At 53.6% G+C, this 25,498-nt stretch overlaps 1 protein-coding gene across 13 annotated transcripts in view; it reads left to right on the plus strand.

Annotated features, from left to right (window-relative positions):
* LOC128750661 (RNA binding protein fox-1 homolog 3-like) overlaps positions 1–25,498 on the plus strand; it is a 239,191-nt gene that overhangs the window by 83,998 nt on the left and 129,695 nt on the right. For 5 of the 13 annotated variants that reach the window (XM_053851045.1, XM_053851044.1, XM_053851046.1 and 2 more), the window contains exons 1-3: positions 21,640–22,048; positions 22,181–22,248; positions 22,894–22,965. The exons of 3 other annotated variants lie outside the window; for them this stretch is intronic. In XM_053851045.1, the coding sequence (XP_053707020.1) occupies positions 22,044–22,048; positions 22,181–22,248; positions 22,894–22,965 (145 nt within the window). In that variant the 5' untranslated portion in view covers positions 21,640–22,043. Of the gene's footprint in view, positions 1–21,639; positions 22,049–22,180; positions 22,249–22,893; positions 22,966–23,148; positions 23,305–25,498 lie in introns of those variants that run through there. 5 more of the 13 variants (XM_053851049.1, XM_053851059.1, XM_053851051.1 and 2 more) reach the window with 3 other exon arrangements.

Here is a 25,498-nt window from a genome sequence, read left to right on the forward strand (position 1 = left end):
GGAATGTAAAGAGGAAGACAAAGCGGCGCCCACTGCTCATTAGCGTGGGGAGGCAGACGAAGGAGAAACAGATAGAAGGCTTCCACACTTAGCCATCTGCTCCTTTTGGAAAAAGGCTGGTGTTTTTACACTCGCGGCTTCTCCGCCCCCACCACGCCGGCGACAGAGACACGCTCCCTCTTCTTCTCTCTCTCATCCGCTTGATGGCTGGCGCAGCTCGGAGACGCACGAGGGACGGCTGGCAGGACGAGCTGAGTGTTAGCATCAGCTAGCAAAGTATCAGGTGCTGAAGAGGAATACAAAGAAAAAATCAGAAAAGCTGAATTATAAAGGGCTCGATAGAAACGAATGAGCAGGATTACCATTGGTCAAATACCATTCAAACGAACGATGGACAACCAAACGACGCAACATTCTTTTGAGGACTGCCAGAAACCGACTAGTCACATGTGAGAGTAAAGTGCAGAAACAAGTGAAACGGTCTCAGCTCACAAAGTCTAACTCTTCAAGTTTGAAAGATTCACTTTCTTCTTCTGCTGGTTTCAATCATCCAGCTTGTTCATGAACTGTGCCCTGTCATTGCTCCCACACCACACCAGAGGACCTCAAGTCACCTGCTTCCTTCTGACCGGGGCTCGTGTCACTGTTGTGGAACCCCAATCCCAACCACACAAACTCCTCACACTCTCCTCGTATCCGTCCAGATCAAACCCACCTGCCACGTGGTCCTTTGTGCAGTTGGCGCCGCTGGTCGGATGCAGCACGTGGAGGGTGAAGCAGGAAGTTAGCACCACATGTTTTCATCAGCGCCAGACATCCTGGATTGGGATCCAGTCCGGCCGTCCCGGTTTGGGATCCAGTCCAGCCGTCCTGGATTGGGATCCAGTCCGGCCGTCCTGGATTGGGATCCAGTCCGGCCGTCCTGGATTGGGATCCAGTCCGGCCGTCCTGGATTGGGATCCAGTCCGGCCGTCCCGGTTTGGGATCCAGTCCAGCCGTGGGACTGGTGCACCCTCCCTCTCACCTCCTTGTGAACCAGCGAGCGGGCGCCCCAGTCGTCAGCTCCAGCTCCGCTCAGCAGATCAGAAGTGCGGCGCCAGAGTCGGCGCCGGCGCGGTGGCGGCTCTCACGGGGCGACTCCCGCCTGTCAGAATGTGCTGTCGCAGAATCTTCCTGATGAAGTCATTAAGAAGTCATTAAGAAGCCATTAAGAATCATTAAGACGCGAGGTGGCAGCGCCACGCGAAGGCAGCGGCGCGGCGGGCGTCAGGAAAAGCGGTTCATCTCACAGTTTATTTGTTTCCCCCGTGTGCCCGTGTAAATATGACGCGTGCCAGCCGGAGCACGAGAGCGGGCCAGTCGCTCCTGGGAGTCGTGGAGGACTCTCAGAGTCATGAGCTTCTGCTTCGTGCAGAATGACTCCTATTCCACTCCCCTGCGTCTCAGACAGGCTGCAGGGGGCGCTCACACCGCGACAGGGTTATTTGAGTTTTCTCGATGAATTGCGACATTTATTGCGACATCTGCTAGCATGGTTTCCGCCTGGCAGCGGCGGCCCTTCGCTGACCCCGCGACCCCGGTCATTTTCCCGGATCAGACCTCAGTTGTTTGTCAACACATTAACGGCAGTTCATATGGAGATTGCGGCTCCAGATGTGCTTGTAAAAGTGGAGTTGAGGTTTGGCGAGCAGCTTTTCCGAGCCATATGGGAAAGCTGCGGAAGCAATAATCCACCTGCTCTCGGCGCCGTTATTCTCACCCTCGCAAAACAAATGCCCCAAATGAGAGTCATGGAATTGATGAGGTGTGTGTGTGTGTGTGCGGTCTCTCTGGCAGCGCATGCACACACACACACACACACACACACCTGGTTAGCGGGTGTGGAGCCGAGGAGCAGAGTTTGTTTCTGTGGTGGCACTATGCTAATCCTGTCCACCCACGTGCCAGCAGGATGATGTGCGGGTTCCTCCGCAGCTGCAGCCGTCTGTCACTCACACATCAGCATCACGCCTTGTTTATCCTTCCTCTGACCCGCCGCTCCTCCCACTGACTCGTGGTGAAGATGGCTGTCGCGTCACAGCAACCTTCCATTGTGAATGTTTCATCAGAGTTTCCTTGGAAAATATCAGCTGCTCTTTCTCTGATTCTATCGGTGATCGAAACCTTTTTTTTTATTCGAACAGAGGGGTCGATCTGTTGACACGTTGATGCTGCATAGTGCCTCCCAGTGGTGTGTGTCTGTTACTAATACTGCCTGGCAACGCTAATTCTTGCAGGCCGGATGAAGAAAATCTGAGGTCCATCAATGGCCCACGGACCATAGTTTGCCCTTGTGTGTTGGATTGTCACTTCTTTATTGTCAAGGCTCCTCTTGAAATCCTGGCCAACGCTGAAGTCGTTTTTCACCCATCGATCGGGTCATTGATGACGTCACGGAGGAAAGTCACAGCAGAGCATTCAACCGCTTTTTTTTTTCTCCTCTCATCATCGACGGCTCATTCTGGGCTGCTACATCAGTTGTGTTTCTGAAGCAGGGTCGATGAAAAATAGCCGGTCGTGGGCTCGGACGCTGCGGTCTGCTGTGAGCGGCTCCAACCAAGCAGCCCGCGTCTGGTGCGGCACGTCTCTTCGGGGAGTTTGATGGCGGCTCCTCGACAGCACTCCTCTCATCTGGAGTTGGACGGCGACACAAGTGGCTCGTTTTCATGTCTCTCACATCCTCCTTTTTTTCCGGTATTATTATTCCCCGTGCAGAATGGCGGCGCTCTCATCATCCGTGAGATGGACTTCATGATAGAAATATCAATGTATGCATATTTTAAAGATGAATCTGAGCCCAGCACTCGCTCCAAGGTCGACTTCCCGACGTCGCGTTGAAGTGAGGAACGTTCACACTGGCGCTTTCCAGTGACTGGCAGAGTCTCTGTCAGTCGACGTCCGTGTCGAGTTGTTGTCTGAGAGAAGTGGAATGATGGTTGGAGGAGACCAGAGAGGCAAAGAGGAGAGTGAGCGAGATAATCCAACAAATTCAGTGAGGAGAAAATCTGACCTCACAGTGGTCATGACAGGAAAGAACTGTCAGAGAAGGGAAAATCCCAGCAAACAGAAGGAGACACCGGGCAGAAGAATGCTGAGTGAAAATCCAACACTGGCCACTGGGAGAGAATCCGGACACAGACTCCCATGTGAAGAACCCACCTCCAGACAAGAGGGAAGGCTTTGTCTTTGGCTCAGCTTTGGCTTCACCAGGACAGACGTGTCCTCCTGTCCTTCTCCGTCCGACGTTCATGTTAAAGACGTTTCCTCGACTCTTAATCGCAGAGCTGCAAAGCAGACATCAGAGGGAAAGTCTTTGTCTGCTCCAGCTCGTCCCCCGGTATGGACCGTGGGTCCCGGGACACGGGCCTGCGCCTCCCCTCCCCCTGCCCACTGGCATGCTGCTCCGGCAGACGCTGGCAGCGGCGGCGTGTTGGCGGCCGTCGGAGCCGAGTCGTCCAAGAGCTTGTGTGTCTTCCGGCCGGCCTGGCCGCTCACACGGGGCCCTGGCACTCCTGCTGGCATCCTGGAGCAGCCACAGGCGGTGGAGGCGTCCTCCGTCGTGCGCCGCTGCTCATGAGCGTCCCTGAGGACGGCGACTTCAGGAGCCGCATTCCAGAGAGACTGTTGTTTGACAGACGTGGAGTCGGTGCATTTTTGTCCAGCCAGTGTGGCCTGACGCCAGCGGCATGCCTCTCTGTACGGCACCATCACATTGGTCTGTGTCCGTTCCAGTCCATGTCAGTGGTCAACACGCTTTAGCGGCTGCAGCCTCGGCGCACTGGTCCTCTCCCCTAATTAACCACGGGCCGACTCGAACGACTGGCGTCCCTCGAGTTGCGCATCAAGTGGAGGAGCAGCGGCAGGCGTGAATGACAGTGAGTGGCGTCTTGCAGCTCTCCATTTCCTCATGATGTGTGGAACAAACTGCCTGATGTGTTTTCCTGCAGTCTGGACATTTGTCCTGTCGCCGCGTCTGCTGTGGAAAAGTGTCTGACCCCTCTGACCCCGAGCCGTGCTTTGCTATGTCTCAGTGTTCTGCAGCCGCCGCTGCTTTCCTTCTTCATGTATGTGTGTGTCATCCTCATCCTCTCAGTCACCAAACGCTTCTGGAAGTGATCGGAGTAATTAACCAGAGCCTCGGGTTATTAACTGCACACACACACACACGTGCGTCCTTCGGTGGTCACAGGACTCGCTCATTTGCATACGCGCCCCGGTGGGTTTTGAGGCGCCGCCCTCCACCTGCCCCCCATAATTCACCCTGTTTATGATGTGAATATCTCAGGGAGGTGCTGCGACCCCGCGCCCCACCAAGGGCATTAATAATCCTAAAACATGCGCCGCCGCCCGCGCCCTGATTAATTGCAGGAGTTTTGCATCATGTTTGGTTTGCAGCGAGTCATTTAGCATGGGCTCAGTTTCCTGTCAGAGTAACCGCGACTTCTGCGAGGACGGTGTCAGCGATTCAAGTTGGAGAAACACGTGAGCTTGTTGGTCATCTGTTTGCTCACGGACCGTTTCATTGACAAGTGAGGGGGTCTGTGGCGCCCCCCAGGACGGGCCTGCCATGGGACCTCACGCTCACGCGCTCGTCATTAAAGCTGTGCGTTTGATGTGGCTGACGGAGAACAGAGCGTGAGCCATGCTCAGGCTCACGCCGGTGCTCGTGCAATGCTCGGACTGTGCAGTCCTGCCAGCGCTGTCACGTGTGCCCCTGTTGAGCTTGTGAGCTCCTGTGCTGTGGCGGCGGCGGCGTCTCCCCCGGTGGTCAGCGCACGCTTCATTCTGCTCATCCACACAGGACAGAAGTACAGGCGCTTCTCTCGACATTTTCAAAACACATTTCCCAAACTTTATTTTCACAAAAACTTCTTTGTCTGTTGCACGTTAAAATATTCACGTCCACCTCAAGGTCACTGCAGGAGCTCTTTTCTGAGAGCGTAATCAGAATCTGGCGCGGAGATTTTGAACAGAGAGATTGTGTGGATGTCAAAATGATTTTCGGCAGCCAAGTCGACCCGAGTGCACAAAAACAGCTTCGCAAATAGAGCGGTCGACTTGGTGATGGATTTTTATTCTCCACAATTCCGGCGGGTCGACCGTGGTGAACTTTTGAGAAGTTTGGAAACTCGGTTTTTTTTTTTTTTTTCTTATTCAATAGTAGCCCTGAGCTTGTTCGTCAAATCGCATTCCAGCGATTCAGTTCCTCTGCAGAAGTGTTGCTCCTCTGACCTGGTGTGTACAACCACAGCAAGTCACGAGCGTCTGCTTCGCAGCAGATCAACACTTTCTCTCTCAGCTTCCAGGATGAGGATCAGCTCCCCTGGATCAGATGGTGAAGGAGATGGCCACATCCACGCACACCATTCTTAAGCCAGCCACTTTTTAGTGAGTTTGCCATTCGATTTCCTTCATTTGTTCTAAGCTTCTATGCCCCGTTTACGGTCATGGAAGCCATCTTGGATTGTGAACTCAGTGTGATGAGAATTCCCACACCTGGAAAGCAGCATTGGTTAAGTAGCGCTAATGCGAGCTACTGTATGAGTTGTAGTGTCAACTCTCTTGTAGCACGCTAGCTATGGCGCTACCCTTGCTAACTCAGAGCTTGTGTGCTCCACATGCGTCAACAGGAAGAGACGCGTGCCGCAGGTCGCTGTCGTGTCTGCAGCAGCTCAGAGAGAGAGAGTAAAGTGTCTGTTCTCGTCCTTGTGAGTCTTGGAACATCCCTCCAAGTTAATCTCAGAGAAAATTGAACAGAGTGGAGCGTCCTTCCAGTGTGGGACGCTCCACATGTGTGACCAATTAAAACAGCCAGCTGTTGCGCGCTGCCATCTGCCCGCAGCGCCGCTGCTACCTGAGCGACTGCCGGGATGTTTGGACGGGATCTGTCGCTCTCCGAGTGAATTGGTTGTCGGCTGTGTTCTGGTCTCGTTCCTGTTGCCGTGGCAGAGGTTTGAACGAGTCGCAGAAGAGACTTGTGAGTTCATGACAGACGAGGCGTCGTTTGCCCATCGTGTTTCCACTGTTGATGTCGCTCATCTGTTGGCATGTGATTCTTCTTAGCTTTTGTCCTGGACATGAGTTTGCCACGTGCTGTTGTCCACTCGGGCTGAGGAACGGCTCTGGGGCGGTGAAGAGCACAGATGGACAGGTCGCCTGTTTGGCTCAGTCCACTGTGCTCCAGTCGTTGTTGTGCTCGTGTGAGCCCGCGGTGACTGCGCTGTGAAACGCGAGCGAGCGTCTGGAAGTGGCTGCGACAGCAAGTGATGGCCATCAAAACTGGGCTGAACGTGTCAAAGGACCTCATTCTGCAGTGAGCAACGCCAGACGTGTTACAGCTCCATTTGGAGTGGTGGAAACTTGCCCTCCGTTTTTCATTGAGAAGACTGAGCCCCGAGTCCTTGTGTCCCTCGTCTCGTTGCATGAGGTCAGACTTCAGGTGGCGCTAGAGTCCTTGCCGTAATTGAATATGCTCTAGACTTTTGTCCAAAGAGACACACGGTGCTTTTCTCCTCTGGTGATTTTGGATGTTGACTTCTGCAGGGTCTGAGGCTCGTGCTGAGAATTGAACGGACCACTTGTTGTTTAGATTATATCTATAATATATCCTTTATATTTTGGAACGTTTTTCACCTTAGATTTTTTCCCAAGTAAAACTCATTTGAATTAAAAAACACCCATCTACACAGTAAATGACCTGCATCTTAAATATGCAAATGGCTGCTCATGATTTCCTATTTCACTCTGATGAATGTCCTGATCCACTGTTGTCACACCATTTGAATTCTTCCTTTTCCTCTCAGTAATGCGTGCCTGGTCTTTGCCCCGTACACGTGCCAGTTCAGTGACCTCAGTTGACCCTCCTGAGCCTCTTCTGGCTCCTCCTCCTCCACACCATGCAGCTGGCTCCACGTGTGGCAGCATGAGGAGCGGAGGTTCCCCGAGTCCGCCGGCGATGAGATTGTCCGCTTGATCCAGTTCTGACGGTGTGGCGTCATATTTGATTCAACCTTCTGTTCTAATTTGTCTGACTGTCTGGGTAACGAGCAGCGCACGACTCAACCTGGTATTTATGGGCGCCGCCCGGTAGGAAGTGCAATCCCTGAACGCTACAGAAACCCATTAAAGTGCTCATAAAATTGCAAATGTCTCCCTTTCTCTGTTTCCTTTCACTGCGGCCGGCGGAACGCCTCGCTCTCTCACGACATACATCGCAATATGATACGGAACACGTCTCCCCCGCAATCCCATTCCTCCCCCCCGGGCCGGCGGAACCCTGGCGGAGATCCGTCCTTTTCAATTACGGCCAGGCGGGACGCACGCCGCCACGAAGCCCAGGGACTTTTTTAAGTCTCGTCCCTCCATCTCATTCCAACGTGCCGCAGCTTTGGGTATTAAAGTCAAATCTGGAGAGGAGTCATGGCGCAGAGCCGTCGCTGGGGAATGGCACCGTGCCACACACGCCTGTGATTGAAGACGGCGTGCTTCACGAGCGGCGTGTTGAAGGGAAAACATCTGATGAAGGTTGGTGAGGACGCCTGGGCGGCAGCTCTGGAGCGGGCTGCAGACCAGAAGCATCTTGTGGCCAGTCGGATTTGGCGATGTGGATTATGGAACTGCTGTTTCTTCCCCTGCTTCTCCGTTGGCCCGTTAGAAACTGAGACGAGGTGAGAGGCAGGTGACCACTTCAGCAGAGAGCGCCCCCTGCCTTCCTGCTGAGCCATCATGATGAGTAACCAACCTCCTGGAGGGGCTCAGCAGGTTCGGGGGAGACGGGGGAGACGTCAGCGGGTTCTCAGCGTGAGCCTTTGTCAGCGCCTGTGGAGTGTGACCACGTAGATGATGTCACTTCCTCCTCTGCTGGAGGCAGGCGGAGACATGAGCCTTCACTGTTGTCTGTGCTGTGAACCGCCACAGACACAAAAGCGCTGGGCCTGCAGCCTCTCTGGAGGTGGTCACGGGCCATGACTCGCGCATAGACACGTCGTGTGGTGCAGCGTTTTTGGGAACTGTGTTTCCTAAAATGTGAGGGGGGAGGGACTAGCACCGCCGGGCTGCGTCGTGGTGGCGTCACAAGCTTCTCTGTAAACGTCTGCTCACGATGAGACTGTGGAGGCAGGAGGTGGCTCCCCCTCCCCCTCCTCCTCCTCCTCCGGTATCTTCATCCTCTGAGGCTTCTGGAGAGAGAATTACATTTCGGCGGAGAAGGTTGGCGGAGGGAAACGAGCCCCCGCCGTCCCCGTCAGTGGGAGTGTGAAGACCGCCTGCGGGGCAGATTGAAAAAGTGAGCATATCGTCCCCAAATCGGAGAGGTGACCTCGCCCGGATTGTTTGGCAGATTAAAAGTCGGACTTTGTGATTCCTTTCATTCGTCAGGCGCCGGTGATTGATTCCTGCTCTCAGGCTTCTTTAAGTTCAGTCTCCAGGGAGGGGGCCCCCTCCCCCCCCGACTCATGCCCGTACAGTGGCTGACCCGTGCCTCTCCGGTATTAACCCATTCATCACCCGCCTCTCATCAGGTACCAGGTTATGACTCAGACGGGGCGCAGCTCTTCCAGAGAACTGCTTCCTCGTGAATGGTATCTGCTGCACCAGAACCAACATGTGGACACTTAAACCTTGGCTGTTGACAACAAATAATTCTTCACATTACACTTCTGAAATGATTATTTTTCATCGTCATTATGCTACTACTTACTGCACTGCTACTGCGGCTAGTACATTTGAAGTGATTTGTTTTTCCAAAACCATTTCTTTAAAGCCCTACGTGTTGGTCACTTAGCACCAGGACCGTTTGTCAAGTCCAACCTAGCGACACGAGCCGTGTTCCTGCACCACGGATTGTGCTGAGAGCACACTGTCATGTCATTGACAAGCGTACAAGCGGACCAGCTTTCCTTGTTGCAGTCGCCTAACTGGACAATATGGGACAGAAGGCGTGTCAGTACCGGAAACAGAACATTTGCTCTGAGTCACTGAAAGTGACGAAGCAGCCATGTTTGACGCGGCGAAGACTTGGACGAGAGTGAAACGCCAGTCTAAATGGTAGAATTGAGCCACTGGCTGGAGCTCTTTCCCTTCACTTTGCTGGGTCGTACTGGATGCCAGCTACGTCAATGTGAAAAGGCACTTTTGGCTGCCATGTTGAAACAAATATTTGCGATGGAGAGTTGTCCTTTCTGATAGCGAGGGTGGCGCCGAGCAGGAACTGGACGTCAGAATCACACACCTGGACTCCGGGTGGCATCGGTCGCTTCCATCTGACGCCTGTTTGAGTGACACCGACGAGACTGTTCCAGATGATTGTGTTGGATGCCGGTGTGCCGCTCTATTGTTTCCCGGCCTGCGGACACAGAGGGGTTCGGAGCGGCTTTTGTTGTCGGCGTGCGTTGGTGACGCTGCTCTCACGTCCGGATCGTCCTCGCCAGCACAGAGCCGAGTCTCCAGTGGAATGCAGCGCGTCAGGAAACGGAAACAGCAACCGTCTGAAGGTGGCGTGGAGGAAGGGGCGGCGAGATGCCAGGCCCTTGTGTTCTCTCTTCAGCTGGAATAACAAGCGAGTCAAAGCGCCAGGATGAGAGGGGCCAAGGCTGAGGTGGCCCCTGGACTTTCATCAGTTTGTCTGCTGCATGTCAGAGTCAGAGAGAAAATGACTGGCCTTGGATGGAACCAGTGCGGAGTGAGTTGACTCCCATCACTCCCCAGTCAGAAGAGACGCTCCTCAGGTTGCGGCCGATCAATGCCACCTTGTTACCTGAGGCCGGCAGCTGATTCAGAGTCTGCTGCTGTCTTTGTCTTCATCAACTGTTGGACGGCTAATTGCCGCGTCTGTTCGTCAGCGCCCCACTAATTGTGCGTGTTTGATGTTCGGAGCTCAGCAGCTTTTCTTTCTGGGAATTTTGGCAGCCGGCGACGTCCTGCTGTGGCAGGAAATGGCAGGATGAGGAGAGCTGCAGTCCCTGACCACCAAACTCTGTCAGGCCCGGTCCAAGCTGCGTGCCTCCAGGAGTTTGGCTCTGACCTTTGACCCCCTCCTGTTACTGAGTTCCCCTCTATGTGGCCATGACGCGTACAGCCGCCAGGTAGGGGGCGCTCTTTACTGAGGGGGCCTTCAGCTCAACACCGTCAGCACAAGTGTTCTTCACCCACCAAACACTTAGCAAAGCCCTCCACGGTGCTGCTCATGGGTGACTCTCACCCTCACCTGTCTCAGTTTCTAGCAGGCAAGAAATGCCTGCCTTGGACTGCAGAAGCCAGACGAGAGCGTTGCTGTGGCGTTGGTCCTGATGTTTAGAAGAAATCCATAGAAACGCTGACGCGCTGAACGAAAGTTTCTGTGACGTCCTGATTATGTGACTCCAACGCAGTTAGTCTTCGTGGCGGGAAACCGGACGCGGCACCGCCGCTCTTGGTCACGCTCTGATAACTTGGCGCGCCACACATTTGTTCAGATTGTGTCCTCGCTGCAGGTGGGCGGGAAACGTTGACATCAGTTGGTGTGAGGCGCGTGTGTCCCGTGTGGAGACAGATTCAAAAGAGTCAATGGAACCTCTGCGCTCCAGCTGTTGACTCAGGACCAGATATTCTGGAAAGATAGTTTTCTCATTTCCACAGATGAGTCTGGGACTTTTGATGCTGGTACTGTATTGATCTTGTATAGTGTCTTGTGAGAAATGACGCCCGAGTTTAAAGTTTGTTTTTCACCTTGCCTTAATCATTGTTGAATGCTTAGATAAGAGCATGAGCTTTTCAACAGCAGAAACCTCAACACACACAAAAACTGTTTACAATACAAACACATTGTGCTCTTTCTCCGTGAGCATTTCTTCATTTCCAATGGCAAAGCAAGCGACTGCTTGACAACACTGCAGAACACTGCCTTTATGGTTTAAGTGCGGCCCGGTTCTGTCTCGGCCACATGGCACGCAGTCGGCCTCTTTCACAATTGGCTTGGTGGCAGCAGGTCCTCAGGGAGCGACCGGGGATGAGGCGGCTCTGTTCCACAACTGAGCTCCACTAATGGCTGTGGTGCAGGCCGGCCCTCATTAAGCCAAAGTGACGCCAGGAAACGAGGACTTTGCGCCGGCGTGATTAGATGAGCAGTTCAGACCAGCCTTTGGTGTGTGTCATTTGTGAGGCCGCGCTGATCCACAAATAAACAAGAGCGCTTTAGAAGCAGAACCTAATGAGCTGGTCCGGACCGGGCTCAGCAGAATTGACGGCGCCTGGACCCACCGGACTGAGCGGGACAAAAGCGGTTATCCACAGACGTCTAGCTGCGTCCAGATGTGGGACTGGAATGAACATGTTCCGCAGCTGTTTGGCAAGTCTTTGTGCCTCAGCTAATGAGTTGTGGAGCGGTCCGGTGTGCAGGCGCTGGCCGATGGCCGTGCTGCGACCAGTCGACTGTGTTGAAGCTCGAGCCACCTGCCTCACTCAGCTGTCCATGAAACACAGCCGCTGCATCCAAACCTTTTTCTCATAGCGGAGGTGGAGCTGTTGTAGTCTTGTCAGTGGAAGGATGGACGCAGTTCTCACGGTGGTGCCGGCAGAATGAGAGTCGACCCTTTCACAACAAACAAATGCATGGCCACACTCGCCTATTGCTGTCAGGGCCGTGCTCACTGCTAGAAAAGTGTCACTTCTGATCCAAGAGTCGTCATCCCATTCATACATTTGGGTGTGAATCGCTCTAGACACAAGCCTCGTGGCTCCTGGAACAGTTGCTATGACGACATCGTGTCCGGCCGGTTTCTGTCTCTGATTTGGTCACACGATCAAAACCGTGAGCGGCGTGTGTCGGCGGGCTGCGATCAATAGCCTGCTTTGGTTTTCATTGATCCTGCGTCCATTTGACCCCTGACATCCGAGAGCTCAAGTTCAGTGTGCGAAGAATGAAAACATTCATCAGCACTGATGAGCTGCCGTGTCACATGATCCTCCCGGGTCACATGACCGCATGAAGTTCAGACATTATGGAGGCTGATTCCACCACGCTGTGCAACTCATTCATGTGTTCTCGGCACCAAGGGCAAGTGGAACATCTCGGTACGCATCCATTGACTGGGTCACTCTGCGTCTTCAACATGTGAGTCTCATTCGCCGTCAGTCCAGATGCAGTTAAACCGTGTCGAGCGGAAACACTCCTCACATGGGTCGTCAGACTGGAAGCAGAAGAGGCAGAAGGTGTCCCACCCAGCATGTGGAGCGGCCAGTCTGTGGTGCGGGCAAACGTCCCCGTCCTCTGCTGCCGCCTGCTGCGTACTCCGGTGTACCAGTGTTAGTGCCAGGTGTATTTGAAGAGCGGGTCCGGTGTGTTCTGGAGCACAAAAGCAAACAAACCTCCCAGTGGCAGACGTTTGCAGAGATGTAACCGAGCCTGTTCCCATGTCAGCGGGGTGTCGTCGTGGTTATCCACAGACAAGTGAAGGTCACAGGTTCAGATGGCACCTCCGGAGTCGTGTGGACCATGCCGTCCCACTGGCCCACTCCACTCTCCAACATGTTGGGGAGGTTCCACAGACTGGACCTGAAACAGCAGAAGCAGTCATCCGCACTGTCCTCCTGCTCCTGTGTCCACTGTGCTGCGTTTGTACCGCCGGGTCAGCAGGCCGGGGAGCACCAAGATGGTGGAGGAGCCAGAGTTTTGCTGAGCAGTTAATGAGAGCGAGTGGCTGTGAGCTCCCTCCTAGACAGAGAGCTGGAGTTTGTGACGTCGAGGAGGCCACAATAACAGTGCAGCCGCTGCATCTCCCGCTCTGATTTACAGCTGTCCCACCCATCACCTGGGTGCCTTGTTCCGTCCCATTCCTTCCTTTCTTGCTGATCATTTTCCCGTCTCCAGCGCCGCCTCATCACTCAGAGCGGGGGCTGTTTCTGGAGGATGTGACCTGAGGGTTTCACCACAAACACGCGCACGTCTGCCATGCCGCTTCATCCCTTACCGCAGCTGGGAGGAGTGATAAGTGCGAGACAATGAAGGGCACGGGGGGAGAGTGACCTGCAGTGGCAAAGCATTATTACCAGAGGTGTTTTGCTAATGCACAAAGTGGCCATTATCTGGCAGCCACACTTCTCCCTGGGCTTCCCAGGTGTTTATTGCTTTATTAGCTTCCACGCTCACTTCTCTTCCACCAATTTAATGCTCCGGAATTGAACAGAAGCAAGAAATGACTGTTGTCTGCGGGAGCCCTGTGTCGTACAGCTTGTTAATGTCGGTATGAAAGAGGATTTGGAGGCTGCCAGCTCAGCAGAGGCCGTGGGGAACTATCACTGGACCAATTCAAACCAGCGTTTGTTGCTGGCAGTCGGCGGCCGATGCAGATTTGTGGTGTGTTGACGCTCCAGAGTTTGCAGTCACGCCACAAACTTTGAGTTTTCTTCACCAGCAGGTGACCCGATGTCAGACTGGCGAGGCAGGTTTGTGTGGCAATACGGTTTCTGTCCCCCAGGAAAGGAATCTGAAAGGAAACGTCTCGACGGTGATACGCGGCGCCTGAGCATCAAGGACTGTAAACACTCTGAACGTCATCTGTGGCTCCTCAGATGCTAGTTCCGAGAAATACCAAGAACCGTGTGGCAAACGCTTCACTGCTATCTAGTGGTTGTAGACAGGGTTTGTGTGTTGGTTGGGAAAAGAATACGGACTTGTTCCTGGCCCGTTTGTGGAGCTAACGCCACTGTGCTAATGGCGGCTCATTAAACACAGCAGCCTGCTAACCAAAAGCCTTTGATGTGGACCCACCCACACGCGCTCATCCCGCGTTCCGATTCTGGCTGCGAGCAGCTTGGTGCGTCTACCTTGTTGGCTGTGAGAGAGATGGAGATTGGGCGAGCGAGTGGAGTGGCTCTCCAGGGTTTAGCGAGAGCGCTCATTAAGGCCTTGTCTAGCGGCGCCAGCTCATTCCTCACGCTCCCAGCCACCGGCGCCGCTTCCTCGCTGCTCTTCATCTGCTCCCCACCATTTCTGTCCCCGTGTCACCCGCGTCCCCTCGCTCCATCTTCTCGCACCTGTCGCTCGGAAGAGATCGGCCAGATGTTGGTTGTCATCGTCGACGGTGGCGACAGCTTGCGCTTTAAATTTCGCCGACTGCTTCTGAATGAAAGGAGTCGCCGTGTGTTTGGGCCTTTGTAAATGACTGGCGTCAACTTCATTGCTTGACACGCGAGCTGTGAGTGATGCAGACGTATCGTCATGATGCACCTGTCACGTGACACCTCTGCACTGTCCTGCTTTAATACTGAGGTCAGTTTGTCTCATCCTCATCGGCTTGATCAGCGCCAGCTAACGCCTGAGTTGTGAGCAGTCGAGGCCCGGAGGCAGCGTCGTGGCCGCAGTGCCCCCAGCCTGCACGCACGTGTGTCACCGTGATCGATGGTGTGTGTACCTGTGCGGTCCTGAGGCCACAGGCTCAGACTCGCTCACACCGGAGAGCGACTCGGAGATAAGGCCACGAGGCGCCATAGAGCAGCGCGGGAACCACCTCCGAGTCACTCTGACTCTGGTGTCCATGATGACGCTTGTACCCGACTCCATTAGTCATCAGGCGTCTGGACTGGAGTCACCTGGGAGCTCCAAACTCCACAGCGTCTTCACTCTCGGGGGCGGCACCCATGTGGTCAAGTCACGGCACTTCTTCGTGGATTCCTCTGCTCTTGGATGGGGCTCTGGTCTGTGGGTCTGTCCTCCGTCTGATGTTTGTTCGCTGAACAACTCTGATTCTGATCAGCAAATATATGAGGACATCTGATATCATATAGTCTCAGGTGAGGGATATCAATAAAGCTGCATGTTTTACATGATGGAGCAGAAAAAATACAAAAAAACGTGTGGCAAGTTTTTGAATCTTTATTTTTGAAAGAATGTTATTCAAGCTAAAAATGTATTTTTTTTGAGGAAACAAATGTAAATCAACATACAACTAGATCCCATTTGGATGTAGCTGCGGATGACCCAGGTGTGAATAGTATTTGGTGCTGGTAAAATGTCTCTGTCTCTGTTCCCCACTCACCTGTGCCGGCTCCTACCTGTCCATCCAAACAAACTCCCCGCTGCTTGATCTCCTCAACTCTGCGTTTGTCCTTCCGGCAGCCAAGGTTGGCGCCGCAGCGGAGATCTGTCAACAAACTTCTGAAGACTTTCTCTCTTCAAACTTGAAGAGCAGCCGTTTGTCCCAGGAGGTAATCAAGCCGCCGTGCGCTGCCGCCGCCGCCGTCTTTAAACAGAATAGATGAAGGAGGAGGGAAAGTTCAGAGTATTGATGTGCTGGGGGAGGGGGGGCGGCACCGTCCACTGCTTGGCACCCGTGCTAAAGAGAGGCGCCGCCAAACTTCTGTCCTCTCCATGTCAAAAATGGAAACGTGTTTCGTCTGCTAATGGTCTCACCAGCATCCAGGGAGACGACCGGGGTGGTGTCCACATTGCCAACTGTGACAAAACAACAACAACTTCATGACAAACTACGTAGTGAGAGGGGACCAGGTGCGTGCCAAGGGCCCGTCGAGCTCTGGGCTGGACGCCTCTCCTCCTCTCTGTGCTCAGCTTCAGTGTGTGCTTCAGCAGCGTTGCCATGGCAGCCTCCTAGCTTCACTTTAGTCTCTGTTGAATGCAGACAAAGTCAGAAGGAGTCAAGGTTGCGTCTCCACTTCCTCGAACACACCACGAGTTGTATCAGCCCAACAGGATAAAAGCTGCTTCACATATTTCTCTCCGCGGACGCACAAAGACAGGTCGCCGTGTGGAGCAGCGCCACGCTGCCTCCTTCTTCTGCAGCGTCAACATTTGGTGGGTGATGATGCCTTCCTCTGAGCCCCTCAAGCTCCACAGGCCTTCTGCTCAACATGATCCCTGGCTCAGGATGGAACTGAAAACATCCTTGAACTCAAACAGCTGCTGGTTCAAATCCCTCGTTTTGCTCAGAGCATGTGGAAATGGAAGAGAAAACAGCTTCTTAGAAGGTGGACCAGCCATTAGCCAGCCGCCTGACCGCACTGCGTTGAGTCACTGGTTGTCAGTATTTTCTTTAGCACTACACTTTTTCATCTCAAGGGGGCGCAGCACTTCCTTTTTGTGAAGAACCAAACGGGGTTGCATTTTTGAAACAGGGAGGACAGAAGGAGATTGTCAAACTTGTCTTCAGTGGTCCACTCTCCACAGCTTCCAATATACTGCAGGTTGTACCTCAGATTTTTCCTCTCAGAAAGATGTAGCTCCACTTCTCCTTCCTGATAAAAAAGAACCTCTGGGGGGCCGTAATGGGACCCATCTCTTTTGTTTATTCCTAAGGCGACATGGCTTCCTTTGAGGTTTTGTGAAAGTGGTTCGTCAGACATGAGTCGCACCCGACACTCAAACCTGAAGCTGCCGCTTATTGAGTTCTTGTGTTCGACTGTCTGTTCTCGTTTCCTCCGTTAGCATGCCGACCCAAAGCCCTCAGACCCCGGAGGGCCGTTCAGCCTCCATCGCTGCTCCTTAATCCCATCTGTCCGCAGCAGATAGAGACCGGCGGACGGCGAAACCTGAAGCGCCACAAACCCAATCAGCCGCCTTTCACAGACACTTAACGGCGTCTGCGCTTGTTCGGCACGGCGGAGCTGCGTGGCCGCGTCAGTGGAATGCAGGGACGGAGCCCGATGGAAAGAGGATAAATAAATAAGAGACGCAATTTAGGCGCCGCTGGTCCGTTTCGTCTCTGGTGTCTCTGCTGCTGCAGCAGAAACACACCGCCGCGCACTCCTCCTTCCAATGAGCCCAACTGACAAAAAACCACTCCACGTCAAAGCTGTCCGTCAGAAACACACGGCGTCCCGTGATAATGACATGAGGCCGAAGATGCAGCTGAATACTGTCAATGAAGTAACGTGGTCAGTCATGAACAGAAGAGAAAGGCTCAGAAAATAAAGGAAGGAAAAGCAATGAAATATTCATATTGCCAACCAAGTTCAACATCCAATAAAAGACATTGAAAGTGGGATCAAGCTTCCGACTTGGACATTTAAGTGTCATTATTTTATTTGATTTTCTATTTTTCTTTCAATTCTTCATTTCTTTCCTTCTTCACTTTCTTTCTTCCAGGTGTCTTGGTGGGGACAGACATCAACATTCATTCACTCATTCAATTGAAGTCGTCCACTGTTGCGTTCAACATTAAAGCTCAAGTTTGTCCACGACTTCCTGTTGACGTCGTGCTGACTGGACTTTTGAAGGTCACATGGCATGTAGGGCACCAGCACAACTGTAAATGTTTCGGGAGCACCCACCGTGTGGATCTGGATTGTGTAGGATTCATCCGGAGGCCTCTCATCAGGGTGTGTTATTTTAATAAATCACTTCTGCTGCTCGCTACATTAGCTCTTCAGCCCGCAGGGCTGCCGTGCCACCAGCACTCTAAATGATGTGGGGATCCCCAGTGAGAGGACACGGCTCTCTGAGTCCTCTTCTTCTCCTGACTCACACTGACTCGCTGTGGAAATGGAGCCCAGAGCCGCTTTGATCGTATCGCTATACTTTATATATCACTTCGATTTATCGACCGGTATTTTGTTCTGCAATGTGAGAGGAAATATGCCCTTCAATGTGTTTATTAAGCTCATGTTTTGTTGAAAGACGTCCAATTGTGATGTCGAGTATCGATGCAAGCGACAACCTGCGACGGTCGTCTGGCTGTCTGTCTGTTACTCACTAGCATGGCGCCTGCACAGAGCCTCCTCCTGTTTGGGTGCTCCCACGTATGGAAGACTCGTAACGCTAGTTTGTTGGAGTTTGTGTCGTGAGAATGTGCTGACGTTACAGCTGGTTGTGTCCAGAGGTGAGAACAGGGTGCGTCTTGATGGAGAGTCAAGTGGAGACGACGGATCAAGGATCCGCTTGCTGCTGTCGCCAGTGAGCTCATGCTTCCGTTTTCCCGCTTCATGGAGCCTACATTCAGGAGCTCTTTTCCGTCTCCATGATCAAACGTAAATGTCTGGCTGGTCTTGCCACTGCACAGCAGAACAACTGCTTCGGCTCCTCTATTCAAACTCCTTACCTCCGACAATTAATTCTCACCAACGTTCTCTCAGGGACCTCTTGTCAACAAGTCTGACAACTACGTCTACTCCATGTCTTCTTTTAACGGCTCAGTTCCGCTTGTCAGCCGGAGCCACGGCACGCTGCTTGTGAGGCGGCGGCGGCGGCGGCGACTCTGCATGCTCCTCACTGCTGAACGCTGTAACTTGATTGAATCCAGCGTGGTGCGAGTAGTTGCTGCCGAAGGATGAGCTAACAGCAGGGCTTGCGCTTCTTCTCTGAGCTTCCAGACCCGTCGGCCTCCCCACACGCCGTCGCACATCACGGATGTGTTTCCTGGCTCCTTCTGCAGCTCGTAACTCCTCAGCAGAGGTGAGGTTGTCATTGGTATGCAGAGACGGCGGCGACAGATTCGCCAGAATACCACTGGGAGATTATACCCTTCCCGCTCTACACGGCGGGGAAGCGGCCACCGTAAATAGAGCGCTTGGGAGTGTGTGTTGTGCCCTGAATGACAGAACACCAGAGGAGCCAAATCTCAAGGACTGACACAAACGCAGTAATCTCTCACGCTCTGGGCCGTGCTTCCCTCCCTGTCCGGGGGGGACTTCCCAATGACTTGTGCCACAGATCCGTCTGGCTGACTGTCATTGTGTGATGGGCAACCGTTGCTCCGTGAAGGACAGGCGCAGTCGCACTCTGCTCAGGAAGTGTTGGGGTCTTGTGAGGACGAATGTGTGGATGACCGCAGCCAACAAAGAGTATTGTGTAGAGTTGGTGGGGGGGCAGAGGAGCACTTTGTTTTGTTACGTTGGATGGTCAAGAGCAGCCTGGCTGAGCGACATAAGAAGTCTTTTGTTTTTTGTTCCACCGTCATTAAACTCGCAGTTACTCCTGTGTTGAATCCTTTCTAGTTGTGCGTTTGTTATGAAAGAGTCCCGAGAGCTTGAATAGCGCCGCGCCTCTCTCCGCCGTGTCGTCGCACACCATAGCAGGCGCCAGCCGTTAAACCCCTCCAAATGACTTCCCTTGCAGTCGTTCAGCGTCTGTCGACGTCCCGGCCCGCTGAAGGATCTCTGCTTCCCACTGTCATTTCATCCCACAGCTGAGATATAAATGGACTTTTAACGCGGGGAATGGCTGTAAACATGCAGACGACACTTTGTTATGAAATGAAAACCATTCATTTGACTTGAGGAGAGTCGACGTGCCAATTTCCTCAGCGGATGATTTGGGTTGTTTCCTCCGACGAGTGCCATTAATGTAACAGATGACACCGTCGCGGCCGCGGTGGGAAGTTTCTGTCCTTTTCTTGGTGTGTGATATTTACGAGGGCATATCAGAGCCCAGCCAGGGCTTCTAACTCTGAGGCATCATTGAGAACAGCATCCACGGCCGACAGCCCCGGCTCTCCCCCGAGTCCAGAGGGCACCCACCTGTCCCTCCCCAGCCAGTCAACATTTGCTCGGCATCTTTTCTGGGTTTAGCTGACTCCCAATTACAACAGCAGCGTAACAACAGTACTCAAGTTGTCTGTATGTAACTCCAGTTCTACGAGTGTGAATCACGAGGACTCCATCGGTCAGCAGCAACATAAGGCATGGGTTTCTGTGGCCTGAGTCACCGCTGGTTTCGACTGAGTGAGGAGGACCTGTCTGAGCTGGATCAACTCCGAATAGAGGCTTGAGAGGTGAAGCCTTTTTTGTTTCTTCAGACGGGTTCAAGTTGGTGCGACACTTTCCCAAAATGGCGCTGTTTGTCTGCGGTGGTTTGAGTCATGTGGTTATGAATTTCCATTTTGATCCATCTCCCATCATCACCCGGGCCGGTTTAAGGTCAGATTGAGATTACTGCTGTGCTTCTCAGTGGACTCAAACATCTCTAAGTCCCCCAGCACCCTCACTCACGACGTCCCAGCAGCCGCCACTGCACTTTATCTACCCTCAATTAACATCTTCTGAGCCATCCTCCATTATCTCAGCCACACAGAGCAGAGGGCCTTCTCCGAGGAGCTGGCTGGCCGGCCGCCTCTTCACTCTGCAGGCCTCATTAAAGCTGTGGCTGACGGGACAAACTGCGAGCGGAGGTGCGACAGGAGCAAGGTCGGACAGAAAGAAGCCTGTTGCCGGCAGGGTTTCTCTTTGTCAGGACTACGTCACCGTCGTGACAACACCATCAGAATGTCTTCTGACGACTGAGCTTGATCGCGTTTATCTTCAACCATCTGCATCGGCGGGGCAACAGTGTCACGCTATAAATCACCGAGCAACACCAAGACCATGGCTCAAGGTTTCTCGTGAAACATGCTCCGCGGACCGATGTCACGCTCTTATGTGGATACGTTCTGAGCCCCCTTTCATCTTCTCTCCTGGCCTACCAACTTCATTTTCCCTCCGTCAAGCCATCGAGCTGCCCTCTTTGCCCTTGCTTCCCTGTCGGAGGACGGCAGCGAGAGCTGCTGCTGGACACTTGGCCCGGACTGCCACACTGGCTGGGGTGGAACAATGAAACTGCTACAGTTGGGTTAACCCGTCACTCTGTCGCTGAGTTTGCTCTATTGTCACAGGGCCCATTTCATCAGGGCCACAACTGACCTTGTGTGCTGCTGTTGCTCAGACCCTCAAAGGTCCGCTGTGCCTGAAGTCTGTACCGTGGTGTGTTACCCTGAGTTCCAGCTCTCTGGCTCAAACCCACGTGCTCTACCTTCCTCAGTTAGTCTTTTTCTTGATGCTGCTGCTGCTGCTGCTGCTCTAGTGCCAGCTGACTGCTGAACAGTGAGCGTCAATGATGGTCTAGAAACTTGACCGGTCCCGTTGGGCGTTGGGTTTGCTATCTATCTTTTGAAGTTTCGATGCTTTGTGATTTTTGCTCTGAAAGTTCCGACTCCTATTTTCATCACACACTTGCTGTAGACGTCGGCTCCAGTGCTACCTGCTTCATTTCTCAGAACAATAAAGCGGTTTGAGTGACGTCAGTGGTGGTGCGGGTCGAGCATGGCCTGGGCTTTCACCAGGTGAGCGGAACTTTCACCAAGAGACCCCCCTGTGGTACAGGACGCTGGAGACGACGGCCACAATGTAATTTGATATAAGGGGAGTCCCTCTGAATGGAAGGGACAGACTTGACAACACAGGGAGGTCAGCTGGCCTGATGCAGGCTTATTCATTAAGACAGCGATTCAGCTGCTCGCTGGCCAGTGATGTGACTGTGGGCAAACAGAAGGAGGCTGAGGCTGGGGAAACTGGGTGGCGTGTGATGCTGAATCGACTGGAAGCACAACTCAACATGGCGTCTTTTGGGGCATGTGCTTGCTCCCACCAAGCAAGCGCGTCCAGTGCCTCGCGCTGAGTGGCTTTCATGCTGGTCGGACCCGTGTGGGCAGGCGTCCCTCCAGTCCAGCCTTTGTCAGTGAGAAAGTCAGGTGGCTGTTGGTCATAATTAGCTGGTCACCTGTCTGGTGGCAGTGGCTGGCCGCCTCCCGTTGTTGTCTCTGGGACTGATCAGGCGTGAGGTCAGGCCACTGGGCAGGGAGGTCGGGGGAGAGCAGAGATCACAGTGTCAGCAGAAGGAGTGGCCTACGTGAGGATGGCAGCGAAAACACACTCTCCAGGAAGATCCAGGGAAAGGACGTGAAAGCCAGAAAAACGGTGCCAGCAGCGTCTATAATTACCTCCATGCCTCTGGGATTGCTTTCATTCAACTCAAGCTGTACTTCGGCGGGTGAGCTAAAGCAGGGGGGAGTGGCGGGAGGGGCGTGGGCGGTCGGGAGAGCCGTCCGTACCCTCCCTCCCTGGGTAGCCCTGAGGGCGATAGCTCCCCTGTGGTGGCTGGCATCAGTGCCAGCAGCGGCCGATAAGGAGGTCGGTGGACGGCGCACCAGAGCGGTCAGATTGGATAGCGCACCCAAGTGTAACCCCGGGTGAGAGAGTCTTCTCCCCCTCTCACGCCCTTCATAACAGCAACACACATTCCAGCTCCAGGAATCCTTCATTTCTTGATGTGGTGCGTGCTTCGGATGCCCTGCTCCCTCCTCCTCCTCCTCCTCCTCCTCGTCCTGCTCTTCTCTCCTCCTCCTCTCGCCTCTCTCTTTGCCGCTTTCACAGCCTAGTTTTCTCTCTTCTGTCTTGCGTGCAGGTTGTATCTGGCCGAGGGATCCGGCGCCGCGCTCTCGTCCTCAGCAGCAGTCCTTCCACAGCACCGCGGTGAGTGTTCCCGTGCTCCTTCTTCCCGGCCCGTGCTTGTAAATCTTCTAAGAGCAGATGGAAATAGAGAATTCTTGCTGAGGCTGGCGCGGCTGCCGAGAGGCTTTTGGTGGAGGGACGGAGGGGGCGGGTCCTGCTGTGGAGAGTAGATAGTTGTGTGGGAATGATCGCGGCTGTTGTTGACAAGTGGCTCATGCGCTGAAATCCTGTGCGCTCAACTTCGTCCCTCAGTCTCCGGACTCAGTCAGCCTCTTAAGGAGTGCCATTCGCTTGAGAGACGCGTATTCCTGTGGAGGTCAAGAAGCAGGCTGGCCTTTGATCAAGTGGCCCTGTTTAGTCCACCCACGGCCCACGTGTGTTCGGCATACCGGTGGGTGTAGTGGGTGTGTGTGTGTGGGCTGAGAGGGATCGGCCCGCTGCCCTCTCTCTCCAACCCCGCGGCTAATGGCCACGCGGGTCAGCAGGGCGGACATGCCTCCGGCTGGGCTTCAGCTCGAAGACAGTGTTTTGGCAGGTGACTCGATGTGGACATTTAACTTGAATTGGATCTGCAACTGTCCCAATGTTTGCGCCAAACAATGGCGTCGTCGAGTGAAACTTTAGTGTTGATGCGTCACGTGCTTCCTTTTGTGTTTTGTTTTTCAGTTGCTGATCAACTTGTGGTGGACATGCCTTCACAACATAGTTTTCACCCCACTGACTTGTGCTCCAGCCAAAGTTGGTGATGGCTTCTTATTCTCTTTGTTTTCTCTGTCAAGGCTTGACTACACTTTCTTCGTTCCGGACCTAGTGGAACTCTGTTCCGTGTTGGTGCGTACAAAGACAACAAACTTCCCCTCAGATCTACCGTGGACTTTATGCAGCAGCAATCTTTGTTTTGTCCCTTGCTGAGTCTATGATGTGGCTCAGGTGTACTCAGCCATGACAGTGAGCCTAACTGAGCTAGCGCTAAGCAAGACCAGTCATGAAAGGTACTGCGACGATACCAAGACAACTCACTCGACAAGGGATTTACACCGACAACTCTGCTGAGTCTGGCCATCTGCTGACGCCCGGGTAATGAACGCTGCCTTCTTGAATGTGAGTGGTCGGCAAGAGAGCGGCGCACGCTGCGGAGCGGCCGATAGAATTGAGGACGACGACGGTGCCCCCCAATGAGCCGGGCTGCGCTGCCCCGCCACCAATCTGAAGCCGTAATCCTCTTGTGTTTGCACGGCTGGGTGTGGCGGGGAGTTGCTGGTTTGAACTGTGCAACTGTTCACCACAGCTAATGGAGGCACTTGTGTGTAATTAGCTGTGTAACAGGTTGAAGACGGAGGAAGTGGAGATGTGCGTGTTTGCTCTCGCCGCGCGACGCTCTGCTTCCACGAAGGCTGCTCACTTTGTGGACCAAACCAAGAGCCTTTTGTTTCTGCGGCCAGCACAGATCCAAACATCTATTTTTAGAATTCCTGGGCTTCATTGTTGCCTGGACTCGACACTCAGGCCGCGAACCGTGTGGAAGCTCGGCGGGCTGGCGCGGGCTGGTGACAACTCTCACCCATTCGCTGGCTGTGGAGATCCACAAACTGGAGACTCCGTCACCCCACTTGAAGACATTGATACCTCGACTCCTGACATGTTGATAACACGGAACTCTCTTCTGGAGCTTCAGTCCTCAACACCAAGACGCAAACTATTCTGGCAGTTCACCTCTACACCTGCGTTAGCATGATGTGGTGTCCTCACCTGTTCCCCACGGCAGGTAGTGTCTAGCAGGGGAGAAGCTCAGGAAGATGAAAATGACGTTTCACTGGAGGCTGACTGTGTGACAGTGATGCATGCAGCGAGCTTCCTGCCACCTCGCGGAGACCAGTCCTGGGTGGCTGGATCAATCTGTGCAAGGGCTGTCGGCGCTCATATTGGTTTTCGCGATATGATCTTTGTTGTCCATTTTTAGCGGTCAGCACGAAGGCAACAACAAGGGCAGAAGAATCTGACCGCTCTTTCTGGTAAACGATCTCATCCCCAGGGGATTGTGGGTAAAAACTGACCTGGTCAAAGACAGTTTCTGTACTTTATGGATTCACCATCCGCACATTTGTCACCACGCGGGTCTGGATGGAGTTCCTCGACGCCTTAATCACCGTAATTATTCAGCGCGCTTGACGGTGATCCTGTCGTCACGCCGGCCTACCAGTAAGGAGACTGGAGGGGGGCGGGGGTGCAGTGGGCCGCGGGCGGAAGACCAGTCAATAGGTGAACCTGACTCCAGCTGTTGGTGATCTATCTGGACAGGAAGTGAAAAGCCTTCCAAACGTGTCAGCAGTTCACCAGCGTGTGACTTTGAAAGGTCATGGAAGAGCGTTCTGTGCTTTGGAGCTGGGGTCCGGAGGGTGGCCCTTTACCCAGCCATGCTCTCAGTGCTGAGCATGAGATGATTATGGGGCCAGGTGAGTGATGCTTTCATAGTTACCAGGTCCACCTTACTGAAGTATTCCATCTCACAGCTGGTGACTCTGAGCTGGCTGAGTTAGCAAGGCCAGCTGTCTGCGGCGAAACCTATCAGCTCGTAGGTTCCTCCTCGATGACGGCATGAAAGCGCCAGGGATGTCGAAGCCAGGAAAGTCTCCTCAGGATGTCAGTCATAGCGCCGACGTCTGCCAGCGCGGGCACAAAGACCGAGTAGAGCCGCATGATGAGACGAGGCGCTCGCTCACCACTGCCATGGCGGCCCAGACTCTGGTCGTTTCTTCTTTATGCATGTATTTATGGTGAAACCTGGTGGGCGTTTCCTCAGAAAAGCTGGAGGATTGTAAGACCTTTTTGAAAAAAACAGACACACAAAGGCTGGATTTGAAATAATATAGAACTCTGAGATTATTTACTTCAAAAATAAATGTAAAAATACCACAAACTATATAACATCCTGGGTGTTTTCTTGATAACTGATGTGAAACTAAAGAGGAAGTCCTAAACAGGAAGTTGTTTCCATGGTGGCGCTGAGCTCGGCTATTTTCCAGGCTGCCGAGCGAGCTTCACATTAGCTCAGCCTTCGGTGGGAGGGGCGTGGCCTCTCCGAGTCCGGACAAGTCTCATGGGCCGACACCGTCACTCAGACTCTGTCAGCAGACGGTTAGTCAGCACCGAGTCAGAACCGTGGCCCCGGCCGAGTCACTCGCCACCGACCGCTGCTCCGCTGGGCCGCCGCGGCGAGTGTTCCGGCTCCCTGGCCTGCCAATCACAGCAAAGCAGAGACTTGACCCGTGAC

The sequence above is a fragment of the Synchiropus splendidus genome, chromosome 19 (genome assembly GCF_027744825.2).
Source record: "Synchiropus splendidus isolate RoL2022-P1 chromosome 19, RoL_Sspl_1.0, whole genome shotgun sequence".
Lineage (NCBI taxonomy): Eukaryota > Metazoa > Chordata > Actinopteri > Syngnathiformes > Callionymidae > Synchiropus > Synchiropus splendidus.